The 26,047-nt window shown below is 54.5% G+C and overlaps 1 protein-coding gene across 3 annotated transcripts in view; it reads left to right on the forward strand.

Moving 5' to 3' along the window:
- NFIC (nuclear factor I C) overlaps positions 1 to 26,047 on the forward strand; it is a 48,685-nt gene that overhangs the window by 14,653 nt on the left and 7,985 nt on the right. For all 3 annotated transcript variants that reach the window (XM_024740026.1, XM_024740027.1, XM_024740028.1), the window contains exons 2-6: positions 11,762 to 11,833; positions 15,538 to 15,612; positions 16,415 to 16,538; positions 17,174 to 17,298; positions 24,513 to 24,638. In XM_024740026.1, the coding sequence (XP_024595794.1) occupies positions 11,762 to 11,833; positions 15,538 to 15,612; positions 16,415 to 16,538; positions 17,174 to 17,298; positions 24,513 to 24,638 (522 nt within the window). The remainder of the gene's footprint in view (positions 1 to 11,761; positions 11,834 to 15,537; positions 15,613 to 16,414; positions 16,539 to 17,173; positions 17,299 to 24,512; positions 24,639 to 26,047) is intronic.

The following is a 26,047-nucleotide window of genomic DNA, read 5'->3' on the forward strand; positions in this document are numbered from 1 at the left end:
CCGGCTTTTCGGCCCGGACGCCCCCAAACCACCTGTGCCAAAGCCCCCCTGGAGCCTGCGGACGCCCTGAGTTCAGCCCAAGGCCGCGCGCTCACTGCCCGGGCCTGCGCTGGGGCCGGCGGGGGGCGGTGGACGGCCGCTGCCCTGACCCGCTGGCCCGAGGTGTCCACCAGTGCCCGGCAGGGCCCGCAGCCAGGCCGCGGAGCAGGCGGGGGCGAGAGCCAGGCCGGGTGGGAAGAAAAAAGAAACTTTTCTTTGAAAGTGATTCCGAAGCAGGTTGGCTGGGGCCCAGGCGGCCGGCGGCAGGGCAGAGGGAGATGGAAAGTGTGGTCCAGACTCGAGGAACGCGGCGGGTCAGGAAGGACAAGGCGGGGGAGGCCCGGGCGGGGGCCGGCGTCCGGGAGGTCACCCCGGCCGTGGCCTTCTGCCTCTCGGCCCTGACGCCTTATCCAGATTTCCCCCGGGGGCGGATGAAGGTCGTGAACGTCTAGCATCTTGCTTTTTTCCCTTGGATTTGTCCAAACAGCCCCTGGAAGAGTGTCGCCTGGGGGTTTTAGATCATGTGTACCAGGATGTGGAGGCTCAGAGAAGGAACGTACTTTTGCAGAGGTCACACAGCATTGGTGAGACTGACATCCAGTTCTCATGATTGCTGGCCTTGGGGGCCTGCGGTCTTGAACCTGCAGGGGCAGGATGGGGCGTCTCCAGGGAGAGTCAGGGTTTGTACTGGAATTGCTTGAAGCCCGGGGCAATTTCCGTCCTGGTCCTCCTGCTACACTACCAGGGAAGTCCAAGTTCAGTCTAGCCCAAAGCCTTCGTGCTGTGACTCAACTCCTGGCCCTCCTCAAGATGACCAGGAGGAAGCCTTGACGATGAACCTCATGCGGCAGAACTTTGTGTCTGTTTTGTTCGTTGCTGTGTCCCTGGATCCTAGGACAGGGCCTGGTACACAGTTCGTGCTCAATACATGTGTTGAGTGAAAGAATCATCGTTTCTCCTTATGCTTGGGTTTGCACAGACAGTCATATGGGATGGGGGTAGAGACTCAGGACACAAAACAGGTTGTAACATAGCTGGACATACGCGGGAATCCCTTGTCACACTTCTTAGAAGGGATACGAGGACCTGAAACCCAGATTTCCAGAGCGTCAAGCCCAGGTCCTGTGGACACATAATCCCCCCCACCCTTGGTCTCTTGGGCAAGAGAGGGAGCTAGACCAGGCAGGCATTTGCAGGAAAGGCATTCCAGGCAGGGAACAGCATGTGCAAAGGCCCTGGGGCAGGACTCTGCCTGGCATGTTGGAGGAACAGTGAGGAGGCCCGTGTGGCTGGAACAGAGTGAGTCAGTGGGAGAGAGGGAGGAGGGGAGGGCAGGGAGGGGACGGGGCAGGTCGTGCAGGGCCTTGGGGAGGACTTGTGACTTTCATACGTTTAAAGACCCAGACTCAGTCCAGTGTGATGAGAGCTAGGACAAGGTTTGCACAAGGGGCCAGGGGAGGGTGTTCCAGAGAAGGAGACGTTAGAACCGGGCTTGGAGAGATGGTTGGAGTTTGCTTGAGAGCGAGAGGGGCAGGGAAGTTTCATGGCAAGAGCGAGAAGGATGAAGGCCAGGGTCGCGTGTACGGTATGGCCTTCCAGGACAGAGAAAGTTGAACCTCAGCCGGCGATGTTTAAAAATGGCCGGTGACACTGGGGAGCTGGGAATTCCAGGGCCTGGCTTTGGGTCTCTCTCTAGCTGGCTGGCGTTGGGAGGCGGACGTGGCAGCAAGGCAGAGCCAGCTACATTTGGAAGCCCGCTGAGGTTGGAAGAGAAATCCTGCGGGCGAGCTCACCGTGGCAGCCGAGGCGGGCCCAGCGGACGCACCGCTGGGCCCCAGTGGGAACCCTAGGCTCTCCCGTATCCCGCCAGGTTTAAACAAGTGCGATTATGGTATCAGCAAGTCCTGTCCTTTGTAAATCCCAAAGATAAATTAAATATGACCCCTCTGTACACCCCAGGCCATCACCCTGGGCCAGGCTGTTATGCCCACCGGGATGTTTGCCCACCCCTCCCCGTGGACTTCCAGCCTCTGAGAGTCCAGAATTCACTCAGCAGCCAGACTTTTTTAATGTGTGTGTGTGTGTGTGTGTGTGTGTGTGCGTGCGTGCGTGTACCTTATTATGGTAAAATATATAAAATTCACCATCTTAACCATTTTTAAGCGCACAGCTCGGTGGCATTAAGTACCTTCACACTGTCATGCGACCATCCCCACCATCCGTCCCTAGAACTTTCTCATCTTCCCAAACTGAAACTCTGTCCCCATTAAACACTCCCCAGCCCCTCCCCCAGGCCCTGGCCCCCACCATCTACTTCCTGTCTCTATGGATTTGAGTCCTCTAGGGGCCTCCTGTGAGTGGAATCAGTCAGTATTTGTCCTTCTGTGTCTGGTTTATCTCACTGAGCATCATGTCCTCAAGGTCCATCCATGCTGTAACGAGTGTCAGAATCTCCTTCCTTTTTAAGGCTGAGTAATATTCCACTATAGGGGATGGACCACATTTTGTGTATCCGTCACCTGTTGTTGGATATTTGGGTTGTTTCCGCCTTATGGCTACTATGAATCATGCCGCTGTGAACATGGGTGGGCAAGTATCTGTTTTCAATTCTTTTGGGCGTATACGTAGGCGTGGGTCACGTTGATTCTATGTTTAACTTTGGAGGGACCGCCAAGCCATTTTCCGCTATGGCTGCACCATTTTACATTCCCGTCAGCCGTGCACGAAGGTTCCAATTTCTCCACACCCTCATCACCAGAGACGTTTTAAAATGTAACATAGATCATCGCCCTTGAGACTAAAACCCAAGCTTCCCACGCGGCCCACGGGGCCCTGAGTGGTCTCATGTCTCCCCGCTCTGTGTACGTGCTGGGGCCATGTGCTCTCTCTGTTCCCCAAACATCCCATGTTTGTTCCTGCCCCGGGGCCTTTGCACTTGCTGTGCCATCTGCCCTCAGCTCTCCCCATGGCTGGCTCCGTCCCATCCCTAGGCCCTTAGAGAGGTTTATCCTGACTTTTCCGTCAAAAGTCACCTCCCCCACCCCCAGCCACTGTCTGTCCTCTCACCCAGTTTCATTGCCTCGGTGGAACTTAGAACCACCGGAATTATCTCGGGCTCCTTCTGTCGGCTCGTTTCCTGTCTGTCTCCCCCGCCTTGGCTCCCTGCCATTTCCCCAGTGCCTGGCAAGTGGTAGGTGGTCGGTAAACATCTGGGACATGAATGCCGGGGCGGTGCCTGGATCTCCCAGTTAGGAACTGCGGGAGCCTCAGCAACCAGGATGGAGGGAGTTGTCTGGTGCAAAGGGGGCGGGTGCTCTGGGCCGGGAAGGGCTGGACCGGAGGCCACGGCGGCGCCTTTGTCATGGGCTGGGACAGACCAAATTTGGGCTCGTGGCCACGGACAGGAAAGAACAGTTTGTACACTCCGTCAGTGGGATCCAGTTTACATTTCTATTGTCGGTATGGTCATGTGTTTGTTTGAGGGAAAGGCCACAGGCGGTGGTGACGTTCAGGCTGCCTGTGAACACCCGGCGGACCTGGGAAGTCGAGAAAACTGGTCCCAGGCCAAACCAGGGTGTCACTTGAAATACGGCCGCTGTCCGGGGCCAGTCTCACTTATACTAGCATGAGTGTGGTTAGCTGTGCTTCATGCATCGTGCTGGAGAGCCTTGTGTGTGTATTGGAAAAAAAGACCTTTCAGGAAGGTCCTGGCGTGAGGGGAGACTGTGAGCCACATAGATACAGAAGGAACCGTGTTGTGGGCAGAGGAAACCACATGTGCAAAGGTCCTGGGGCAGGACCAGGCATGGTGTTTTGGAGGAACAGTGAGGACGCCCATGTGGCTGGAGCAGAGTGAGCGAGGGGGAGAGAGGGAGGAGGGGAGGGCAGGGAGGGGACGGGGCAGGCTGTGCAGGTCCCCGTGGGCCACGGGGAGGACTTGGGCTTTTACCCCCAGGGAAGTGGGAGCCCTGGAGGGCTGTGGGCAGAGGGGGGACAAAGGTCGTTTAACTTCTGAGTTTGGAAAAATGCTGTCACCCAAACAGTATTTATCCCTTTGTGATTGGCCCCTCCCCTCCCGGGGCTCCTCTGATTTCAACCTCACACTCGTATAAAGTAAGGCAACAATGGAGAAAGCCCACTTTACAGACATGGAAGCAACCTAAATGCCCATCAATGGAGAGATGGATAAAGAAGATGTGGTACATATATACAATGGAATATCATTCAGCCATAAAAGAAGAATGAAATAATGCCATTTGTAGCAACATGGATGGAGATTATCATACGAAGTGAAGTGAGCCTCATACGCTATCCCTCACATGTGGAATCTAATTTTAAAACTGATATAAATGAACTTATTTACAAAACAGAAACAGACTCAAAGATCTCAAGAACGGACTTACGGCTACCAAAGGCGAAATGTGGTGGGGAGGGGTAAATTAGGAGGTTGGGATTAACATACACATACTACTATGTATAAAAGGCTCAGAGGGGAGAGAGGCCTGACTAGTCCCAGGTCACACCCCGGGTTGTGCCAGGGCTGGGGCTTCAGCCCAGGTTTCAGGGTGTGACTCCGGCTTCTAAAAGATGCCCCAAGGTCATATGAGTTTGGAACCTGGAGCCTCTTCTTCATGACCCCAATGCATTTGAAAGACTTTGAAGAGTCCAACAGCTGCCCTGAGAAACCCGCAGCGATGCTCATGCTTTCTGACCGTGAACCCCATGCTCGGGTGGAGTCTGCAGACACCCCCAAGGCACACCCATAGAAAATCCCCCTACTCGGCAGCTGAGAGCGTGCATTTTGGCTCCGCGGTCCTGCTCTGGCCTGTTCATGTTTTCCTCGTGCGGTCGGGAATGTATTCTGGGCAGCACAAAGCACCAAGTCGAACGCCTGATCTAAGCAGGGCTGCAGAAAGCCACGTATTCAGGGATGGGCAGTGGGGGATCTGGGGGACAGCGACCAGGTCAGGAAAGAACTCGTTAACAGGCGAACGTTTTAAAGCCTGTGATCGACATGACATAAAATTCAATAAGACATTCAAGAATATTCCCCCCCTTTTTAAAAGTAAATCTTATTGGAGTACAGCTGATCTACAGTGTTGCATTAGTTTCAGGTGTACAGCAAAGTGATTCAGTTATACACATACATATATTCATTCTTTTTCTTTACCCATATATAGGTTATTACAGAATACTGAGTACAGTTTCCTGTGCTATACAGTAGGTCCTTGTTGGTTATCCATTTTATACATAGTAGTATGTGTATGTTAATCCCAACCTCCTAATTTATCCCTCCCCGCCACATTTCGCCTTTGGTAGCCGTAAGTTCGTTCTTGAGATCTTTGAGTCTGTTTCTGTTTTGTAAATACATCCATGTTGCTACAAATGGCAATATTTCATTCTTTTTTCATGGCTGAGTGATATTCCATTGTATATAGGTACCACATCTTCTTTATCCATTCCTCCATTGATGGGCATTTAGGTTGCTTCCATGTCCTGGCTACTGTGAATAGTGCTGCAGTGAATACTGGGGTGCATGTATCTTTTCGAATTACGGTTTTCTTGGATATACTTTTGAGAGGAGCAGATGAAACCTGGTCGGCCCATCGGCTTTCCTTGCTGTATGGCCTTGGGTAACTTACTTACCCTCTCTGGGTAACCCATGGTTGTCAGCCTCGACCCAGGATTGCTGGAGGGTGTTAGACAAAACTGTTAAATACGTAGCCTGACATCTGGTGTTCTGTAAGCTGTCTGTGCTTAGCAGTTACCATTATTATTGTTCTTATTGTTTTATCATCATCATCATCATCCCATATCTTCTCACTCTACACCTCAGCTCCCACCTCAGTGAGGCGGAGGTGCTCTGAAATTTCCCTGGCCTGTGCGTCAGGGTCTGGGGCCTCTGCTCCCGTGGACAGTAGGGTCTGGGGGCTCTGCTTCCATGGGGTGCTTTTCAGCCTAAGTGGAACAGAGATATGCAAACAATTTATCTGCCCCCAGCTGTCCCCAGCACCACAATTAGTGACAGAAGGGACCTTTGGCAAAAGCAGAGCAGTAGGGGACCCCCAGCCGGGGCCTTTATCTGACTGGTCAGACAACAGCGTCCAAACACAGCGGGTCACTCCAAACCACTGATAAGAAAGGAGTCCTGGAGTCGGGGCAGGACCAACTGAACCCCCTCCAAGGGCCCACTGGACACCTCCTAGTCAAAAGCACAGGACCCGACTGTGAGGCCTTGGGGTGTCTGGGGGTTGATCCCAGGCCCATCGGTGCCACCTGGGGCTGCCTGAGTTTGAATATGTCACCTGCCTCTCTCTGTGCCTCAGTTTCCCCATCTGGAAAATGGGGATGATAATCGCATATCCCTCTTGGGGGAGTTTCGAAGATCAGATGAGTCAGTGGAGGGGAAACTTGTAGCTCAACATAGTCAAAGGAGTGACTCACCACGTATTAACTATTGGAAGGTACCAGTTCACACGGTGTGACCTTGACGACCCTCCCAGGAGCTCCAGTCACAGCCGCTCACTCACCAGGGGCTGCCACTCACATCTCTGGGTTGGATGGCCTCCCTTGCACCTGGCGCAGCCTGGAATTGTACTCCTGGTTTATTTATTTGCTTACTTCTTCATTGCCTGTCACTCCACCATTAGGATGTCAGTGCCGCGAAGGCAGGGAGTTGTGTCCATCGTGGTTGCTGCTGTGTGTTAGACACGTGGCACCCTGGAGGTGCTCAGCAATCAGTTTGCCAAGTGATCAAAGGAGAGAAGTAAACGGTAGTGCAGTTCAGCTCTAATTTATGGGTGAGGAAATGGAGGCTCAGAGATGTCAAAAGTACTTGCACAAGGACACACAGCAGAGGTTGGCAGACTTTCAGTGAAGTGAATGCCTTAGACCTGGTAGGTCACCTGCAGTTTCTGTTGTATACTCTTCTTTCTCTTTTGACAGCCCTTTAAAATTGTACAAGACCCTTTTCTTTCATTATTGCCTCCCCCTAAAGAGCCCTTTTAGACAGTTTTTTTCCCTAATCACTGCACGTCATGAAATTTTAATAGCACAGGTATATTATATATCTGTTTATATACTGTATCTATATCTATTTATCTATGTTTTATAAATAAAAAGAGCAAAAATTTTTAGCCCCCTCCATCGCCCCAAGAACCAATTTTTGTCCCTACTGAGAATGGATGGATCTGGAACAGAGTCCCTCCGCCTTGGCACTGCTGACGCTGGGGGCCGGATGACTCTGTGGGGCTATCCCAGACCAGCCTCCCTGTCCCCGCCCCCTCGAGGCCAGGAGCCCCCCAGTCGTGACAAACACAGATATCCCCAGACATCGCCTTGGGGTGCAGGATCACCCCAGTTAGGAACCTCTGCGCTAGGCAGACAATTTCTTTGAATTGACATCAGCTTTGGGATATAGACTCCCTGAGCCGGTCCTCAGTTTACCAACCTCATCAGTTGGGTAAATTTAATCAGATGGCACTATGGAGCTCCTAACACAGTAAAAACTCAGCAAATGAAAGCTGCCCATTTGGGGCCTGGGGCATCTTGGGGCATTGGACATTAGCTGGCCTTTAGCATTATACACTCTGGGTCCGTCTGTTCAGACCGAAGGAAGGTCCATTTTAGGACCGGGCCTCTAGATAGGAGAGGAAGAATTATTGGTGTCCTCTTTGTTTTTTTTTCCTTGATTTTTCATGGAAACATCCAGAGAAGCTCAGCCCGATAGAACTTTGTGTGGTGATGGTGGGCATATTCGGTGCCGTCCAGTTCGGTCGCCATCAGCCACGTGTGCCTGTCGAGTATTGAAAGGTGACTGGTGCGGCTGAAGTCCTGAAACTTCAATTTCAATTTAGCCAGTTTAAATTTCAAGTTGCGTGTGACTCGGGGCTCCCGTACTGGACAGCTCCAGAAGACAGGGTTTCCAGCAGCCAAATGACAGGCAGGTGGTCAGCAGGTGGGTGAGAAATAGTTCACGGTTTTAGAGGTGATTAAAGATAAGCTGGCAGGGACTTCCCTGGCAGTCCAGCATTAAGACTCTGTGCTCCCACTGCAGGGGGTGGGGTTCAGTCCCTGGTCGGGGAACTAAGATCCCACATGGCCTGCGGCATGGCCAGTAGGATGGCACAATAAAAAGGAAGGAGATTCTGACACCTGCTACAACATGGATGAACCTTGAGGACACGATGCTCAGTGAGAGAAGCCAGACACAGAAGGACACACCGTGTGTGATTCCACTCACAGGGGGTCCCCAGAGGAGTCACATCCACAGAGACAGGAAGTAGATGATGGGGGCCAAGGGCTGGGGGAGAGGTGGGGAGTCAGCGTTTCATGGGGACAGAGTTTCAATTTGGGAAGATGAGAAAGTTCTGGAGATGATGGTGGGGCTGGTCACAAGATACTATGAATGTACTCAACGCCACTAAACTGTACACTTAGAAATGGTTAAATGGTATAAAGTTTATGTTGTGTATATTTCAACACAATCTAAAAATCAAATTAAAACAAGTTTTCATGAGATGGCCTATAATTACAGCATCATGTTATTTAGAAACTACACTTATTTAAATTTAAAAAGAACTACCAGGAGTATAGGAGAAAAAAGAGAGAGAGCTTCTTCAGCCCAATAAAGGGATCTGCAGAAACCACAGCTAACATTATTCTTAGTGGTGAGAGACCGAATGGGTTCCCCCTAAGATCAGAAGCAAGATGAGGACACCTGCTCTCACCGCTTCCAGTCAACAGGGTTCTGGAAGTCCTAGTCAGTGCGATAAACCAAGAAACAGAAATCAGAGGCATACAGATGAGGAAGAAAGAAATACAACTTGCCCTATTTGCAAGCGGCATGATGGTTTTCATAGAAAATCCCAAAGAATCTACCAGAGAAAGAAAAAGACTCTTAGAACTAATATGTGAGTTCAGCAAGGTTGCAGAATACAAGATTAACACCCCCAAACCAATCGCATTTGTAAATGCTAGCAGTGATCAATTAGAAACCAAAATTAAAAACACACTCTCATTTACGATTGCTGCCCAAACCTACCATGTATTGAATGTCAGCTTGGCACCAACCCTTTTACACTTGTTATTTACTGACTTGGAGACCCAACAAACCCTGGGAAGTGAGTTTTATTATAGTCCCATTTTACAGATGAGGAAACGGAGTCTCAAACAGGTGACATGGCTGGGCTGAGGTCAAGAGCAGTGAATAAGGGCTCCAGACTAGAGCCAGCCATAGCCTAGGGCCATGGCTTTCAAGGTACAAAGTAATAGCACCCAAGACAGAAACAGCAAGGAGATAGCAATAGTAGTAATAAAACCCTCCTTCCAGTTGGTGAAGTGCTTACTACATGTCAGCCACTGCTTGGGGCCCTTGATTGCATTCATTATCACCTTTTCCCTCCCGAACAGCCTCTGAGGGAGATTCTGTAATTGTGCCCATTTCACAGAGCGGGGAGTGAGGCACAGAGAGATGAGGGGTGGCGTCTGAGGCCCACAGCCTGGGCTGCCTGGTTCCAAAGCATAAGCACACAGGCGGCGCTCAAGAAACGTCCCCCTTCTCGGGTAGGCCCCTGAGTGCCAGCCGGGCACTGTTGCCCGCTGAGTGCGTGTGGGTGCTGGTTCCGGAAGAGGGTCTGTGCCCAAGGTCTGGAGCCCGACAGCTGGCTGCCCGGGCTGGGCCCTTCCCAACCCAGTGGCCACCCGTGCCCAGCCATGCAGCCATCCAAGCCGGACGGGCTGGCTCCAAGGGGCCACTGGCTGCCCGAGCCCGGGAGTGGCCACAGGGCGCGGGGCCGAGCCGGGCACAGCCCTCTCACCACTGCCCAGCCTGCCCAGCCTAGTCGGCCACGCAGGGGCTGCTCAGCCCAGCCAAGGAGGGCTGCCTGCATCCGCTCCTATCGTGGATGGGGAAACTGAGGCAGGTGGGGCCGCTCCTGTGCTGTTTACAGCATCTCTGGGTCTCGCCCGCAAGTAGGTGCTCAGCGCACGGCGTGTGCAAAGGCAAAAGCGCGATGCCAGGCAGACGGTGAGGGCCCAGTGACTGTTGTGCGAAGTGTCATCATTATTATGATCCCCAAAGCAACCCTGGGTGCACTGAGGCCCCAGCAGGGGAAGTGACCCCCCGCCCCGGGACCACGTGTCCTTGGAGGTTCCCAGAGCTGGGATGGGAACGCGCGCGTCTCATCGCAGAATCCAGGCAGCTCACGCAAGCGCCTGCTGGATGTCGGGATGTAAGCACTAGCTACCAAATTAAAACAACACGGGGCAGGGGAATTCCCTGGCGGTCCAGGCGTTAAGACTCTGCCCTTCCACCGCAGCGGACACGGGTTCGATCCCTGGTCAGGGAACTAAGATCCCGCAAGCGGTGCGGACAAAAAATAAAATAAAATGATACACTACTGTGTAAAAAAACAACAGCAAGGGGTGTGGGGCGGGGCACTTTTTCGTCATTCTAACCCTCCCTTTTCCTAAAATGATACACTACTGTGTAAAAAAACAACAGCAAGGGGTGTGGGGCGGGGCACTTTTTCGTCATTCTAACCCTCCCTTTTCCTTGTGTACAAAATGGGTACACTAACAATGCCAGATTTGTGGCTCTCTTCATGATTTAAGGGAAAGTATGAAATGAGAACAAGAAAAAACATCTGTGGTCATGTTAGGGACTTAAAAATAACAGTAATAATAATAACGGGGTGGATGTCACCACGGATCTAGAGTTCAGTATGCCCTAAGCGCTTCATATGTATCGGCTCCTTGCCACCTCCTGGCAACCCAGCCAGGCCTGTGAGATGCTTTCGCACATTTGAAAGAGAAAACTCTGAGGCTCAGGGAGGTTAAGCGGTTCGCCTAAGGTCACACAGCAATTAGCTCTGGGCCTTGGAGTGTGGCAGGTGGGAGGGGCCTGATTCTCTTTCTCTGGCATTTGATGGTGATTCCCGCCACCTTTGTCCTTGACCTGAGAGACAAATGGGGGACGGGGGGCTAAGGGTCCTGTCTGGCTGGGCTTGTCCATTTCCTCTCCCCCGCAGTCTGGGGTGGAGGGTGTGAGGGCTGCAGAGGGGCCTGGCTCTACTCGCCCTCCATCTAGGCCTCCGGAGCCAATAACGCTGAGCTCAGCGTCTGTCTGCTTCACCCGGCTGCCAAGGAGCCCGATTATTTTTAGATAAGATGGAGGGGCGGGCGCCGGGGTGGGAGGGAGCCCCCAAGCCCGGCGGGTGGGGCCGGAAATGTCACAGCTGCAGAAATATGCCCCTCGGCCCCCTCTCCGGGGATCCTGAGTGGCAACCCAAGACCACAGGCTGGGCCCCCAGGACTCGGAAGGCAGAGGCGGTGGGGAGGGGGCCCGAGGGGCCGGGGACTCACCTCTCTGGCCCTCTGTTTTCCCGTCTGTGAAATGGGCATGAGAGTTCCCACCTCATATGGCAGAGGCAGGATTAAATGAGTTATCCTCACTTGACAGATGAGGAAACTGAGGCTCAGAGAGCACTTCCCCACGACTGAGCCCGCCCCTCCACTCGGGTTCTCGCCATGGTTCAGGACACAGGCAGGCTGGCGCTTAGTGACCTCAGACGTCCATGACCCCCTGGGGCAGCAGCCAGGGAGGGGGCCATGCCATGCTCCAGACCACGGCGCTGGCCCAGCCTAGCACTGGGCTGATGTCTCCTCCCCTCCTGAGTGGGGGTCCCTGCGATGTCACAACTCCCCCTCCCTGTCTTTGCAGATGCAGAGCAAAGTGGCAGTCCCCGGGCGGGGATGGGCTCCGACCAGGAGGACAGCAAGCCCATCACACTGGGTGAGTCTGAAGGTGGCGGGGTGGAGGGCACGGGCCCATCCCCATCTTTTATTTAGGAATCGTTTCCGGAGCGCCCCCTGTGGGTTCTGTGTGGTCCTGCGTGAGCACCTGAGTCACTCCTCCCAGCCATGCTATGGAGGAGGTGCTGCAGTTGTTCCATTTTGCAGAGGCAGGGACTGAGGTCTGGAGACGAATATGGGCCTTCCCAGGGGCATCCATGGAGCTGGGGTTGGAACCCCCGACCCTGAGCTCCAGCGTCTGGGCTCTGAGGTGCTCCCCCCATTGGGAGAGGCCCTGGTGGGCCCTGCAGTGTCATGGGACATTGAGTGGATGAGTAGGACAACTCAGTTCTATGTTGCGGGTGTGGGAGCAGAGCCAGAAGGACAGAGAGGATTTGGAAGCTTCAGAGTCCCTGCTTCTACTCTGGCTCCCTGACTACTCCCTCCCACAGTCTGTCCTCCTGAAGTGGTCAGAGGGTACCCGTGAGCACCTGAGTCAGGCCCTGCCCATCCTCTGCCCACAGCCCTCCAGGGTCCCACCTCCCGGGGGGTAAAAGCCCAAGTCCTCCTGCCCTCCCCATCTCCCCTCCTCCCTCTCCCCCCCTCGCTCACTCTGTTCCAGACACACAAGCCTCCTCGCTGTTCCTCCAGCACACCAGGCACCACCTGTCCCAGAGCCTCTGCACGTGCTGTTCCTGCTATCTGGACAGCTAACTGCTTTCTCTTGCTCCAGATCACCCAGGTCTCAGCTCAAATGCCTCCCTCTCAGAAAGATCTTCCCTGAGCCCCTCAGCTCAAGCAGCCTCAGCCACTCTCCATCTCAGCCCTCTGTTTTATTTCCTTTCGAGGAAGTTAGTGATTGCGTGTGTATTTGCTTAGTTGCTTAGTGTTGCAAATGTGTTTGCTTCTCACCTAGTGGAACATCACCTCCTCGAGGGCAGAGGTGTTTGTTTTGATCACTGCTGTGTCCTCAGTACCTAGAACAGGACCTGGTACACAGTAGGTGCTCAAAAACCATTTCTAGAAAGCAAAAAAGGAGAGAAGGAAGGATGAAGCAGAGGGAAAAAGAGAAACTAGAGGGATAGTATATTAGGGGCAAGGAAGGAGGAGAGATGAAAAGGGAGAAAGGAAGAAACAGCCAGTGGGTGAGGGCATCCCCGTTGGAAGGTCCGTCACAGGCATGCACAGGGAGGCTGGATGGTTCCAGGAGGTTCACAGGCCCCCAGGCCACACCTCACTGGCCATCTGTGACCCGAGTCCTCCTTGACCTCCTGTGATCCCCAGGCGCCTCCCTCCAAGCCAGATGTTCAAGGCAGGCGGCGGGGGCCATGGCGCTTGGCCTGGTCCCGTGGGGAGCTCCAGCGTCTGGTAGAGGAAATCACTTCCTCCCCGCCCGCCAGGGAGTCCCCTGGAGATGGAGCTGGGCGAGCACTGCACAAACAGGAAACCCCGGTGGGGGTGGGGCGGAGGGGCGTGCTGACAGCAGTCGGCCAGCTGGGTCAGCAGGAAGTGGCCACAGCCACTTCCCCCTGGACACTGAGAGCCACCGCCCTGTCCTCCTCGGGATGTTGTGGTCCTGAGCCTCCCATCATGGGCCTGGGCAGGTAGTAATTGCTCAATGAATGGTGGACACAAAGTTCATAAGCAGGGGGCTTGCGTGGCAGACAGCTGAGGAGCTGGGCACTGCTGTGAGCTCCCTGCGGCCACTGCTGCCCCCTGGGGGCCTGGACAAGAACTGCTCCCGCCCCCCTCCCCCAAAGCCGAGAGCTGCCATTCTGTGGGTCCCACCTCCACTCTGACCACTCTCTCTGGCTCCTTCAGCTCCAGCCGTGTTGGCCTCCGATTTGCCAAGTGCATCTCCACCCCAGGCCCTTTGCACAAGCCATTCCCGCTGCCAGGAACATCGTAACCCACAGGGAGGTGGCAAAACGTCAAGTTTAATATCCTCCTCATCGGGGCAGCCAGTTCTCACAAGGCAGTTTCCCTGTGCCAGGTGCTATCTGGGCACTACCCAAATTTTCACTCACGTGTTCGCCTTATCCACCCCTACCTTGAGATCTTGGTTGAATGTCACCCTCCCAGGGAAGCCTTCTCTGAGCCCTTCGTGTAAAATAGGTCCCCTCCCCAGCAGGCTCTCCCTTGACTGCCTCACCACTGCCTGACACATCTCACATTTAACTGAATCATCTTTAATAACTTTCTTTTTAAATTGTAGTACAACACACATAAAATGTAGAATTTTAACCCTATTAAAATGTACCGTTCAGTGACATTAAGTACATTCACAGAGCTGTGCGCCCATCACCTCTGTCTGGTTCCAGAACATTCTCATCAACCCACAAAGCAACCCCATCTCCATTAGTCACTCCCCCTCCCCGACTGACCAGGAACCCACTCTCTGTCTCAGTGGATTTGCCTGTTCTGGACGTTTCCCATCAATGGAATCACACAGTGTATCCTTCTGTGTCTGGCTTCTCTCACTTCTCTCGTGTTCTCAGGGTCCATCCACGTTGTAGCGAGTTTCAGGGCTTCACCTCTTTTCATGGCTGAGTGACGTTCCTGTGTGTGGAGGGACCACATTTTGTGTATCCATCATGGTTGATGGACATTTGGGTTGTCTCCAATTTCAGCTACTGTAAATCATGCCGCTGTCAACATTCATGTACAAGTGTTTTTGACTTCCTGCTTTTATGTGGCGTCCTTCGCCCACCCTGGGCTGTGAGTCCAAGAGGGCAGCTGCTCCTGTACGTCTTGTTCCCCACTGTGTCCCCAGTGCCCAGCTCGGGGCGGACACTGGAAGTGCCTGGTAATGGGTCCTGCCTGTGAGGGTCTCTGGGTGTGACAGGCCTGCTCCCAGCTGTATTGGGTGGGCCAGTGCTCCCGCCCTCTCGAGGCCAGCCTCAGTTTCCAAATCCATGAAATGGGTCTAAACCACCCCAGCCCAGAGAGGGGGGTCCCTCTTCCTTTGACATTAGGCGGGAATGGGTCTGGGCACACTGGGGATTTTAACTGCTGCCTGTGGACCCTCCATTCACCCCATGGTTCTGAGTCCCTGCCGTTTGCCAGGCTCTGGTCCGGGCACTGGGGACACCAGAGAACTCACAACCTGGAGGCAGAAGGCTAAGAGACTGCAGCATTGCACGGGGTGATGAGTGAGGCAAAGGAAGCAACCTGGTCCCTCCTAAGTAGTAGCATTCATAGCTCACAACCACCTGAGATGACAGGGTGTGTGGTCCCTACTTTTGAGATCAGGGAGCATCAAAGCTCAGGGAGGTAAAGTGACTTATCCAAGATCACACGCCGAGTGGGCAGCTGAGCTGAGATGTGAACCCAGGTCTGGCCTCCACTTGTGTGCGCAGCCTGCCATAGCACGGGGGCTCCCGAGGAGGGCTGGGAGGCGGTGTGAAGGCCCAGGCTGGAGGAGGGGAGGCTGGCTGAGGCTGCTGTGAGAAGGACTGAGCAGAGACTCAGGAAAGGAGATCCACTCCAGCTGTATTAGGGCAGAGGAGTCCCCGTCGGCTTGGAGGGGCTGAGCTGGCCATCCTCCTGCTGCAGGGCTGTGGTGGTTGGGGAGGGGGGTAGACAGGGTGACTGGCCAGGCTGTGTCCAGCCCCCGGAGTCTGGGCAGCCTGGAGATGTCAAGGGGGGGAACAGACCCAGCTCAGCTGGCCGCCTGCTGACCCCCATCCTTCCTCTCTTTTCCAGACACCACCGACTTCCAGGAGAGCTTCGTCACCTCTGGTGTGTTCAGCGTCACTGAGCTCATCCAAGTGTCCCGGAGTAAGTGTCCCCGCCCACCCTGTGCTGGGACCCGAGGTGGGGGGGTGGGCTCACACAGGGGAGGACTGTTGGAAAGGAGAAGTGGCTTCGGGATGGGGGCTCTAAGAGGGAAAGGGACTCGGGGAAGGAGGAGGAGGGAGCCCATCACCCTGCCCCCCTCCCCCACATCCTCTCCAGCCACCGTTGTCACCAAGCCTAAGTCTCTAGGAAGGGCAGTATCCAGGCCTTTCCCAGAGTCTAAGGTCAGGGTGACATGCTCTTCCCCAGAAAAGACTCCAGATGCTGGGTGGAAGGGCTAAAGAACCTTCTGCCCCAGTATCCCCCATTCCTGGGACCTCCCTCACCCCGCCCCCAGGAGACCCCAGAGGCCCCCCCACACACAACCTATTTCACCTCTTGTCCTCTTGCCTTACCTATGGACCTGCTGGGGACCTACCCCCATCCCCAGACACCCCCATTTGAATCCTACCCCAGGGACCTCTGGGCACTATCCTGCCTTAACCCTAACCCTTGCCCTCCCCATCCAGATCCGCAGAGCCTGGCCTCTGAGAGTTCTGGGAAGCTTGGCCTCCAGCTTTGTCTATGCTTCTGCCTCACAGTGTGACCTTGGCCTCTCTCAATGGCCTTGTTCTTCTGACCCATCGTATAAGGCCAGTTTCAGCCAAATTAGGAATCAGGCCAATCTGGGAAGCGGTTCCTTTTCGTTCTGCCAGCCCCCAGATGGCTCTCCCCACCCCTCCAGGGCAAAGTGCAGCCCTGGACCTTGTTCCTCCCTCATCCTCCTCTCTGTCGCCCTCCGCAGCACCTGTGGTGACTGGAACAGGACCGAACTTCTCCCTGGGGGAGCTGCAGGGACACCTGGCATATGACCTAAATCCAGCCAGCACCGGCATGAGAAGAACGCTACCCAGCACATCCTCCAGCGGGTATGTCCCCGGGGCCCCACCTCTGGGCACCTCACGCGCCCCCCCCCCACCTCCATCTGGCCCCAGCTGGTTCATTCCTCTCCCTGTTTTCACGTTCTACCTGGGAAACTCTTATTCATCTTTCAAAACCCAGCCCCCAAGTGACTCTTTCCCCAGCCCTGACATCCCACGCTGGGCTCCCACAGCCTCGAGTCCTACAGGCCTAGCCCCTGCGACTCCATGAGAACACAGACATCGGTTCTTGCTGAGATATGCTGTGTGATCGTGAGCCGGTCACATTCTGTTTGCCTCGGTTTCCTCACCTGCTAAGTGGGATCATAATCCTACCAGGTTGTTCTGAGGATTACAGTAGGTCAAGCGAACAGCCAGGCTTTCAGGGCTTTAGTCTCCACTCTGCTAGCTTGCTAGCCTGGCCCTCTGCTGAGTCCCTCCCTGCCCCTGGCCCCAGGTGTCCCACCCAAGTGATGGGCAGGTTAAAGCGGATGTCATCTGAGAAGCAGCCGAAAGTCCGCGGCTCGCGTGACGTCTCGCGATAGCACCCTCCTCGCCCTGCCCCCTAAGAGCCGGAAGTAGCCAAGCAAGCCGGGCCCGTCTCCGTGGTAACCGGTCTGCTGGCTTCCTTCCTCGCCCCTTAGGAGCAAGCGGCACAAATCGGGCTCGATGGAGGAAGACGTGGACACGAGCCCCGGCGGCGATTACTACACCTCGCCCAGCTCTCCCACGAGTAGCAGCCGCAACTGGACGGAGGACATGGAAGGAGGTGGGGCTGGCGGCGGGGCCTGACCGACCTTCCGGTCTAGGTTACCGCGACAGTGACTACGTGTTCCGGCAGGCACTGCGCGGGCACCCCGGGGCGGAGAGTCGGCCTGGAGCCGCGGGGCCTCCTGGGAATTGTAGTCTCGCAGGCTGCGCGCGGTTGGAAGTAAAGTCCGGGTTCGCGTTCCCGGAGCTCTTTGGTTCCGCTCTGGCCGGGGAGGGTGGAGATTATCCCTTGCCCGACTTTCCTGCCCTCTGCCTGTTAACGGCCCATCTCTGTGGGGTTCCTGCTATACAGAATTGACTCAGTAGCGATTCTGATCAACAGGGTGCTTCATCCTCGGGTCTGCCGTAGACCCTCAACTACAGCGTCCTGATATGTGGGTTACCTTTCCGCTGGGGTCCTCCCTGGAGTCCTTTTTTTTTTTTTTGCAAGATTCCCATCTCCATGGGATCTTGCTCTCTGTGAGTCCAGTTCCATAGGAGCCCCGCCTCTTTTCTTATAGCATCCTTTTCCTGGTAGATTTTCTTGTTGCTCTTCTGTCTTCATATGGTCCTCTCCAGAGTGTCTGTTTCATGGGGCTCCTGTTCTGTAGGGTCAGCAGTTCCGTAGAAGCTTTTTTCTGTTGAGTGCTGGCTCCTCCTGATTCTTTGTTTACTTACCGTCTCCCTAAGGGCATTCTCCAAAGATTTCCCTTCTTTGGAGTTTCCATCTCCATCACAGGTTCTCATCTAAAGAATCCCTTTCTGGGAAGTCCCTGGTGGTCCAGTGGTTAGGACTCGGTGCTTTCACCACTGCTGTGGCCCGGATTCAATCCCTGGTAGGGGAACTAAGATCATGCAAGACGTGCCGCGCGGCCAAAAAAAAAAAAATCCCTTTCACCTTAAGATTCTGCTCTTCAGTGGGCCAGCGTTGCACTTAAAGGAAATGGTTTGCAGAGGAGCCTGTGGGGAGGATGCCCCTGGCATTCCTCAGATTCTCAGCGGGGTCTGTGCCCTCCAGCTTTAGAAGCATGTCTCTACCCGGTCCCTTATCCCTTAACAAGGGTTCACCCCACCGTATAGCCTAGTGGTTATGAACGTGGACACTCGAGTCCCCCAGCCCTTGCAGCTTCCTGGTGACCCCACCTCTCTGCGCCTCGGCTTCTTCATCTGTAAAATGGGGGTGTTAATACCTGCAGTACCCACCCCATAGGTTTATTGTGGGGATTAAGTGAATTAATGCATTTGATGTCCCTAAAACAGGCCTGGCACATAATAGGTACCCAGTATACTTTAGGATTTGTTTTCTTCTCTCTCCCTCCTCCTCTTTCCCTCTTCCCTGTAGAGTCTGATTTCTTATAAAGATCTGTCTATACAAAGTGCCATACCTATAGGATTCTTGAAAAGCAACATAACATTACAATTAAGAGGGCAGTTTCATTATAACAGAAAAGAATCTGATATATATATATATATATATATATATATATATATACACACACACATATATATACTTATATATATGGAACTGAAACATTTTGCTGTATACCTGAATTATTGTAAATCAACTCTTCTTCAATAAAAGAAAGAAAGAGAGAGAGAAAAAAAGACGGCAGGTTCAGGCATCAGAGAGACCAGGGTTCAAATCCCGGCTCTGTCTTTGGCTCACTGTGTGGTGTGTGGGCTGTGTAACCTTGGGCAGGTGACTTAACATCTCTGAGCCTCGGTTGCCTCATCTTCAAAGTTGGGGTGATGAAAACCATCATTCTTTTGGAGAGTTGGAAGGAGGACACGATAGAATGTGACTTAAGCAACCACCTGGCACATAAGTGACCAGGAAACAGGAGAGTTTCTTTGGTGTTCATGTCTTTATAAAATTCCCATCTCTTGGAATCGGTCTCTAACACAGCTGGTTGTGACATTTGAGGTCCCAAGCCTCCTCCCTCTTCCTCATTGTGGGCTCCCAGGTATCTAATGCTGGGAGGACCTCTCTATTTATTAGGCTTTAACTTTTTTTTTTTTTTTTTGCGGTACGTGGGCCTCTCACTGTTGTGGCCTCTCCCGTTGCGGAGCACAGGCTCTGGACGCGCAGGCTCAGCGGCCATGGCTCACGGGCCCAGCCGCTCCGTGGCATGTGGGATCTTCCTGAACCGGGGCACGAACCCATGTACCCTGCATCGGCAGGCGGACTCCCAACCACTGCGCCACCAGGGAAGCCCTAGGCTTTAATTTATGGGTCAGAGTGTCTCTACGTTTCTGTCTCTGTGGGTTCCCTATCTTTCTAAAGTTTGTCTCTATAAAGACCTGTATTCAGTAAGCTTTAAGTCTGATTGTAGATAGCAGAAAATACAAAAGGAAGTGCATTTCTCTCACAAATAAATGTCCAGCCATCAGCCGCCCTGGGCAAGTGTGATGTGAGGGACTCAGTCTCCTGCCTTATGTGCCACTGAATGTGGTTTTCATTCCTACCTCATGGTCCAAGATAACTGCTGGAGCTCCAGCCATCATGTCTGCTTTCCAGCCAGCAGGAAAGAAGGGTCAAGTCTGGGCATGTCCTCTCCCTTTAAGAATAATTTTCAGAAGGTGCACTTACCCCTTCTGCTTATCTCTGGGCCCCTGAGTTAGTCCTAAGGCCATACTCTGCTGCAAAGGATGCTGGGAAATGTAATCTTATTTGGGTCAATTATGTGCCCATCTCACATCAAGCGTTCTGTTACTAAGGAAGAAGGGTAAAGCAGATATTGGGAGACAGTTAACTTCTGCCCTATCATTTACTGATTGGGAACTCAAAAGCACCTCTCACTAACACTGTGATTGAAGAGGTTGTCTACATATAAAGTGAATACTATTTGGAGCTGAAAGACAGCCTGTGCTGATGTAGCCACAGCAGCCCTGAGAGGAAAAATTGTAGCTTTAATTGGAAAAAGAGAAAGGCTGGAAATAAAGAACCCAGCATTCAATTCAGGATGCTCAAAAAAGAAAAACAAAATTTTAAAAGGAAGGAAATGCTAGAGAGAGTCACTGGGGCTTGATCCAACCTTCCTACACTGAGAATAAAGTGGCCATGATGCGGGAGGACAAAGAGGAAGCCTGTACCAGCTTCTGGTGTGCGATGGGGAAATCACAGAGCTGGAAGGGAATGCCAGAGGGGGTCAGTCCTCCTATAGCTCCCATTGGTTGCCTCAGGTGATGGCAGACTCACTCCCTCCTGTGGGAGTCTCAGTACAAACCCCTAGTGTGTCCCTGCCCCTGCCTTCCGGGTGCTCACAGGCTCGTAGGGAGACATGAATTCTATCTTTTCCTCCCTCTCTTCTCCCTCCCTCTTCTTCCCCTTCCTGCCCATCCTTCTCCTCCTTTTTCTCCTCTTCCTGGCTTCCTCTGGCTTCCTGTCTAGACAGTCCCCAATTAGCTGTTCATTAAGGGGGTTAAGCTGATTAGAGTACTCTCTCCCTTCCTCCGCTGTGGCCACCATGGGCAGCGCCCAGCTAACCTCCCAGCCCCAGCCTCCTCACTCCGGTGCCCTGGAGGGGCAGAGGCCTGGGGGAAATCTTGCCAGCCCCGCCCAGGCAAGACCCCTGCAGACACATCTCTCAGACCCCATACACCAGCTTCCAGCCCTTTGCCCCTTCCGTGCCTGGGCCAGGAGCACCAGGAGTGCCCTTTCTCCTCCTGGCCACATCCTCCCAAGGCCTTCCCTGATTACCCAGCCAAGCGGGGCAGAAAGGGGTCCCAGAGTGCTTTGCTCTTGCTGCTTCTGTGACCCTCCCCCAGGGAACATGGGCCTCTCACAGGCAGTTATTATATGGAGTGAAGCATGGAACTCCAATCTCTCTCCTCTCCCCCCATCTCTTTCTGAACTTGGAGGGCAGGTGGGGGTGGCAGAGCGTGGCCTGAGGAGTTACAGAGTTGCCTTTGAATCCCAGCTCCACCACTTCTTGGCTCCCCAGGACCTCTCAGAGGGTCAGTTCTGCCCCCAGAGGACACTGGGCGGTGTCCGGGACGTCTCCAGCCATCATGACTGGGGGGCTCCTGGCATCCAGTGGGTGGGACCAGGGATGCTGCTCCACACCCCACAGCGCCCAGGATGGGCCCGCTGAGGATGACCGGTGTCAGCAGTGCTGGGGGTAGTGGGGGAGGCCATCCCACGTGTTAAGTGCCCAGTGAGTGGTGGCTGATCCCAGCAGAACTGCGCTCCGTCCACCCACCTGTACACTCCACACACTCTCTGCCCACCCTGTGTTCCGGGCCCTGGAGACCCAGTGGTTGCCTGCAGTGGGCCCCCCAGGGGAGCTGGCACTGCAGGGGGACAGGCTAGTTTGTCAAGCAGACGGGTGGGTGCTCAGATGGGGGATGTACAGGCCCACCTGTTAGATGAAGCGTATGTGCTTAAACGGGGGACAGACAGGCACGTGTGACAGGCAAGTGGAAAGATACTTGGGGGTGGGCACCTACAGGCACGTGCGTCCGTTAAGGTTTGTGTCTTCGACGGGGGACGTAGGGGTGCTTGACGCTTACGTGGAGATATGTATGTTAATCAGAAAGATGGCCACTCGGATCGGGGAGGTCAAGGGCACGCCTGTTAAATGGAGAGATGCGTGCTTTGATGGGGCATGTACGGGCACTGTGTTAACCGGTTGCTCACGTGGGGCCGTTCCCAGCATGTTTGTTCAGATGCAGGAACGCAGGCAGGAGAGTGACTCTTTCTTGCAGTGCCGGGCGCCCCCCGCCCCCCTCCTGGACCCTGGCTCCCCAAGGCCCCATCTCAGGAAGCTCTAGAAGGGCCTACGGAGGTGCAGCTGGGGGCAGGGTCCACGCCAGGCTATTTCCATCCAGGACAGGCTGTTCTAGGAAATCCTAAGTGAGCATCTGACAGCCGTAACCTCATTCCCCCTGCAGCCCTGAGCCAGCCGGGAGCCCAACACAAACACACACACACACGCACGCACGCACGCACGCACACACAGCAGGGCCAGCCTCCTCCCTGCCGGCCGCCCTGGATGCCACCAGCTCCTCCTGTCCCTGGGAAAGCCTGGGCCTGCACCCAAGGCCCCGCTTGGCTGCCAGGTCCCTCTGGGCCGCCAACCGCATCCCAGGACACGCTCCCCCGCTCACACACTGATGCGCACCCAGAGCCGACCAGGGCAGCAGCGTCTGTAACAGCAAAAGCGGATGGTGGCCTGAGTGCCCATCAGGGGGCTGGTTCCCAGATCTGGCTCACCCCTGGCTGTGCCATCGCAGAGAATGAAAGCACCCCACGTGGAAATGCCACAGTAGGGGTGGGGGGAATGCAGCAGCATCTCAGGTGGGACAGCCCTGGGGACCCACGCAGATGCCCACTCGCAGAACCATCAACCCGAGACCCCAGAAACGGCGGCGGGCCTCGGAGGAGGGCGGGGGTCCTAACTGGGGCAGCTCTGCCCCAGGGGACACTGAGCCATGTCTGGGGACATCTATGGTTGTCATGACTGGGGGTGCTCCTGGCGTCGAGTGGGTGGAGCCAGGGAGGCTGCACCACACCCCACGGCGCCGAGGACGATCCACAGAGAATGACCCCGGCCCTGATGTGTGCAGCCTAAGAGGCCACCTTTTGCGGGGTGGCAGGCAGTGTGTCCCTAGAGACTGTCATACTGGGTGAAGTAAGTCAGAGAAAGGCAAGTATCACATGACACCGCTTATGTGTGGCATCTAAAAAAAAAAAAAAAGGTACAAACGAACTTATTTACAAAACAGAAGTAGAGTCACAGATGTAGGAAAGAATCTTATGGTTGCCAGGGGGCAAGGGAGAGGGAGGGATGAATTGGGAGATTGGGATTGACATATACACACCACTCTGTATAAAATACTTGGCTAAGGGCTTCCCTGGTGGCACAGTGGTTGAGAGTCCGCCTGCCGACTCTTTGAGAGTTCGTGCCCCGGTCCGGGAAGATCCCACGTGCCGTGGAGCGGCTGGGCCCGTGAGCCATGGCCGCTGAGCCTGCGCGTCCGGAGCCTGTGCTCCGCAACGGGAGAGGCCACAGCAGTGAGAGGCCCGCGTACCGCAAAAAAAAAAAACCTGGCTAATAGGGACCTGCCATGTAGCACAGGGAACTCCACTTAGTACTCTGTGGTGACCTATGTGGGAAAGGAATCTAAAACAGAGGGGATACATGTATGTGTATAACTGACTCACTTTGCTGTGCCCCTGAAGCTAACGCAGCATTGTAAATCAACTAGACTCCGATAAAAACTATTAAAAAAAAAAACACAACCCCCACCATGTGTGGATCCACTGTGGGCCTCAGTGGGTGTGTTTCACTGTAAAATGGATTTTAAAACAATTCCTAAACATGTCTATCTCCAGATCCCCACTTCCCCCAGAGCCCAATTCCAGAGAAGGGGCCAGGCCAAGGACTCTGCCTGTTTTCAGACACGTCGTCATCCTTTGCTGTCACTAGAAAAAGCCTCTGCAGAGCGGGGTGGGAGTGGGGGGTGGGATGCAGGGAGGCAGGCGGGGGGCATTCATGGTTCTTCAGGGCGGACGTGTGCCCCGCATCTCTGGGGTCCGTCTTCCATGTCATGACAAGGCTTCTCCCGAGCCAGCGTCCATTCTGTGCCACGGCCTCCACGGAGGCTGTATGCGCCCGTTTTACACCTTTTATTCATTGAGGCCGAGCTGGAGACCTTCTGGGTTCCCCAGGGCCACCGGGGTAGATAGTGAGACCCCCGTCTGCAGAGGAATGGCAGCAAGTAATTCCAGTGCGTGGGTGTGTGCCAGGCCCTGATCTAACGGCTTTACATGTTGTATTGCATTTACTACTCACGATGGCCCTACAGGGAAGGTTCTGTCCCCTGGGTAAGGATCGGTGGGGGGGGGCACAAGCACAGAGCCACTTGGGCTTTGGGGCTTTGGACCAATCCTCTGCCCACCCTGCGGCCTTCTCTAGGGCTCTGGTGTCCCTGGGGGGCAGGGGGCAGCCCTGAGCCGACTTACGTCTGGAAGGAGAGAAGGTGGGGGCCGGACTCTGTCGTCCAGGGGCCCGTGTGGCGTCAGACTCCTCCTCCCGTGGGCCGTGTGACCCTGGGCGGCCCCCTTCCCAGCTCTCAGCCTTGCTTTGCCCCTCCTTACAATGGGCTCCCAGCCCCTCGTCCATGGGTTGCTGGGAGAAGTGGGGGCAGGGGCTCTGCGGGGAGGTGCAGGGGTCCTGGGAGTGGAATAACCCTGCCTGCTGGCCCTTGACCCTCTGGCCCTCCCCGCAGGCATCTCATCCCCGGTGAAGAAAACAGAGATGGACAAGTCCCCTTTCAACAGTCCGTCTCCCCAGGACTCGCCCCGCCTCTCCAGCTTCACCCAGCACCACCGGCCCGTCATCGCCGTGCACAGTGGTGAGCACCGCGGGCCCCGGGCGGGGAGGGGCGGCTGAGCCCTCTAACCAGGCCATTTATGGCCGGGGAAGTCCCACCGGCTGTCTGACCACAAGTCCTATTTCTGTAGCCTCCCACCCGGGCAGGAAAGCCTGCAGCTGCCATGGTAGAGAGCACCTGGGCCTGACTCTTTTGGGGCCTCAGTTTCCCCTTCTGTACATGGAGGTGCAGCCCGGGACTCATCCCTCAACCTGCTCCCCATGTGTCATACTCAAGCGGCCCACCGACGGACCCCGGGGCGGAATGGCCGCAATAGGAGGCAGACACGCAGAAGGACACACACAGGCCATACAGGGGTACGGGAGCTCTCAGCCACACAGACAGCGTGGGGTGTGAGCTGAGCCCGTCACCCGTCCACTGGGCTCATAAACGTCCCCCTCCCAGGGCTGTCCATAGGACCGAATGAATTAAATCACAATGAGTTAGATAAGAGCTTGAATGTCACCTGTTGCCCCTTGGTTGTGATAATGATGATTTAGTTCCATACAAGGGCAAATACACATACAGGGCAGAGGCAAACATCAAAATAGCACAACAGTTTAGACTAGGAGCCGGCCAAGCAGGCCCCCCAACTGCCACCGTTCTTGTAAATAAAGTTTTATTGGCGGAGGGCCACACCCATCTGTTTACATGTCATCTGTGGTGGCTTTCAGGCAACAAGAGCAGCGTTGAGTAGCTGCATCAGAGACCCTATGGCCTGGAAAGCCAAAAGTATTTACTGTCTGGCCAGGGGCTAGAGAGAGAGGAAGGGGGAGTGACCACTAGTGGACACAGGGCTTCTTTTGGGGGCAGTGAACTGGTTCTGGAATTACGAAGTGAATATACTAAAAGTCACTGACTTGTTTAGAAAAAGAAAAAAAACAACAAATACCACACTGGAATATTACTCAGCCATGAAAAGGGGTGAAGCCCTGACACTACCACGTGGATGGACCCTGAGAACACGATACTCAGTGAGAGAAGCCAGACACAGAAGGACACACAGTGGGTGATTCCATTGATGGGAAATCTACAGACAGAGAGTGGCTTCCTGGTTGTCAGGGGCTGGGGAGGGGATGGGGGTGGTGCTAATTGGGACGGGGTTTCCTTTCAGGGGGATGAGAATGTTCTAAAAGAGATTGTAGTGATGGTCATACAACTCTGTGAATGTGCTAAAAAAACACAGTGAATTGTACACTTTAGAAGCATGGATTTTATAGTGTGCAAATAATATCTCAATTAAAAAAAAATATTGACCCACCAGCCATTTATGGAAAGAGCTAGCCGAGCCCCAGGTCAGGGTGTGGCCAGTCAGGCTGCTTGCTCTGTGGCTGGGGCAGAGGAGGTGCCCTCTGAAGGCCACTCTTCATCGCAGCGCGCGGGCCTCTCGC

This window comes from Neophocaena asiaeorientalis, unplaced genomic scaffold (assembly GCF_003031525.2).
Source record: "Neophocaena asiaeorientalis asiaeorientalis breed wild unplaced genomic scaffold, Neophocaena_asiaeorientalis_V1.1 scaffold469, whole genome shotgun sequence".
NCBI lineage: Eukaryota > Metazoa > Chordata > Mammalia > Artiodactyla > Phocoenidae > Neophocaena > Neophocaena asiaeorientalis.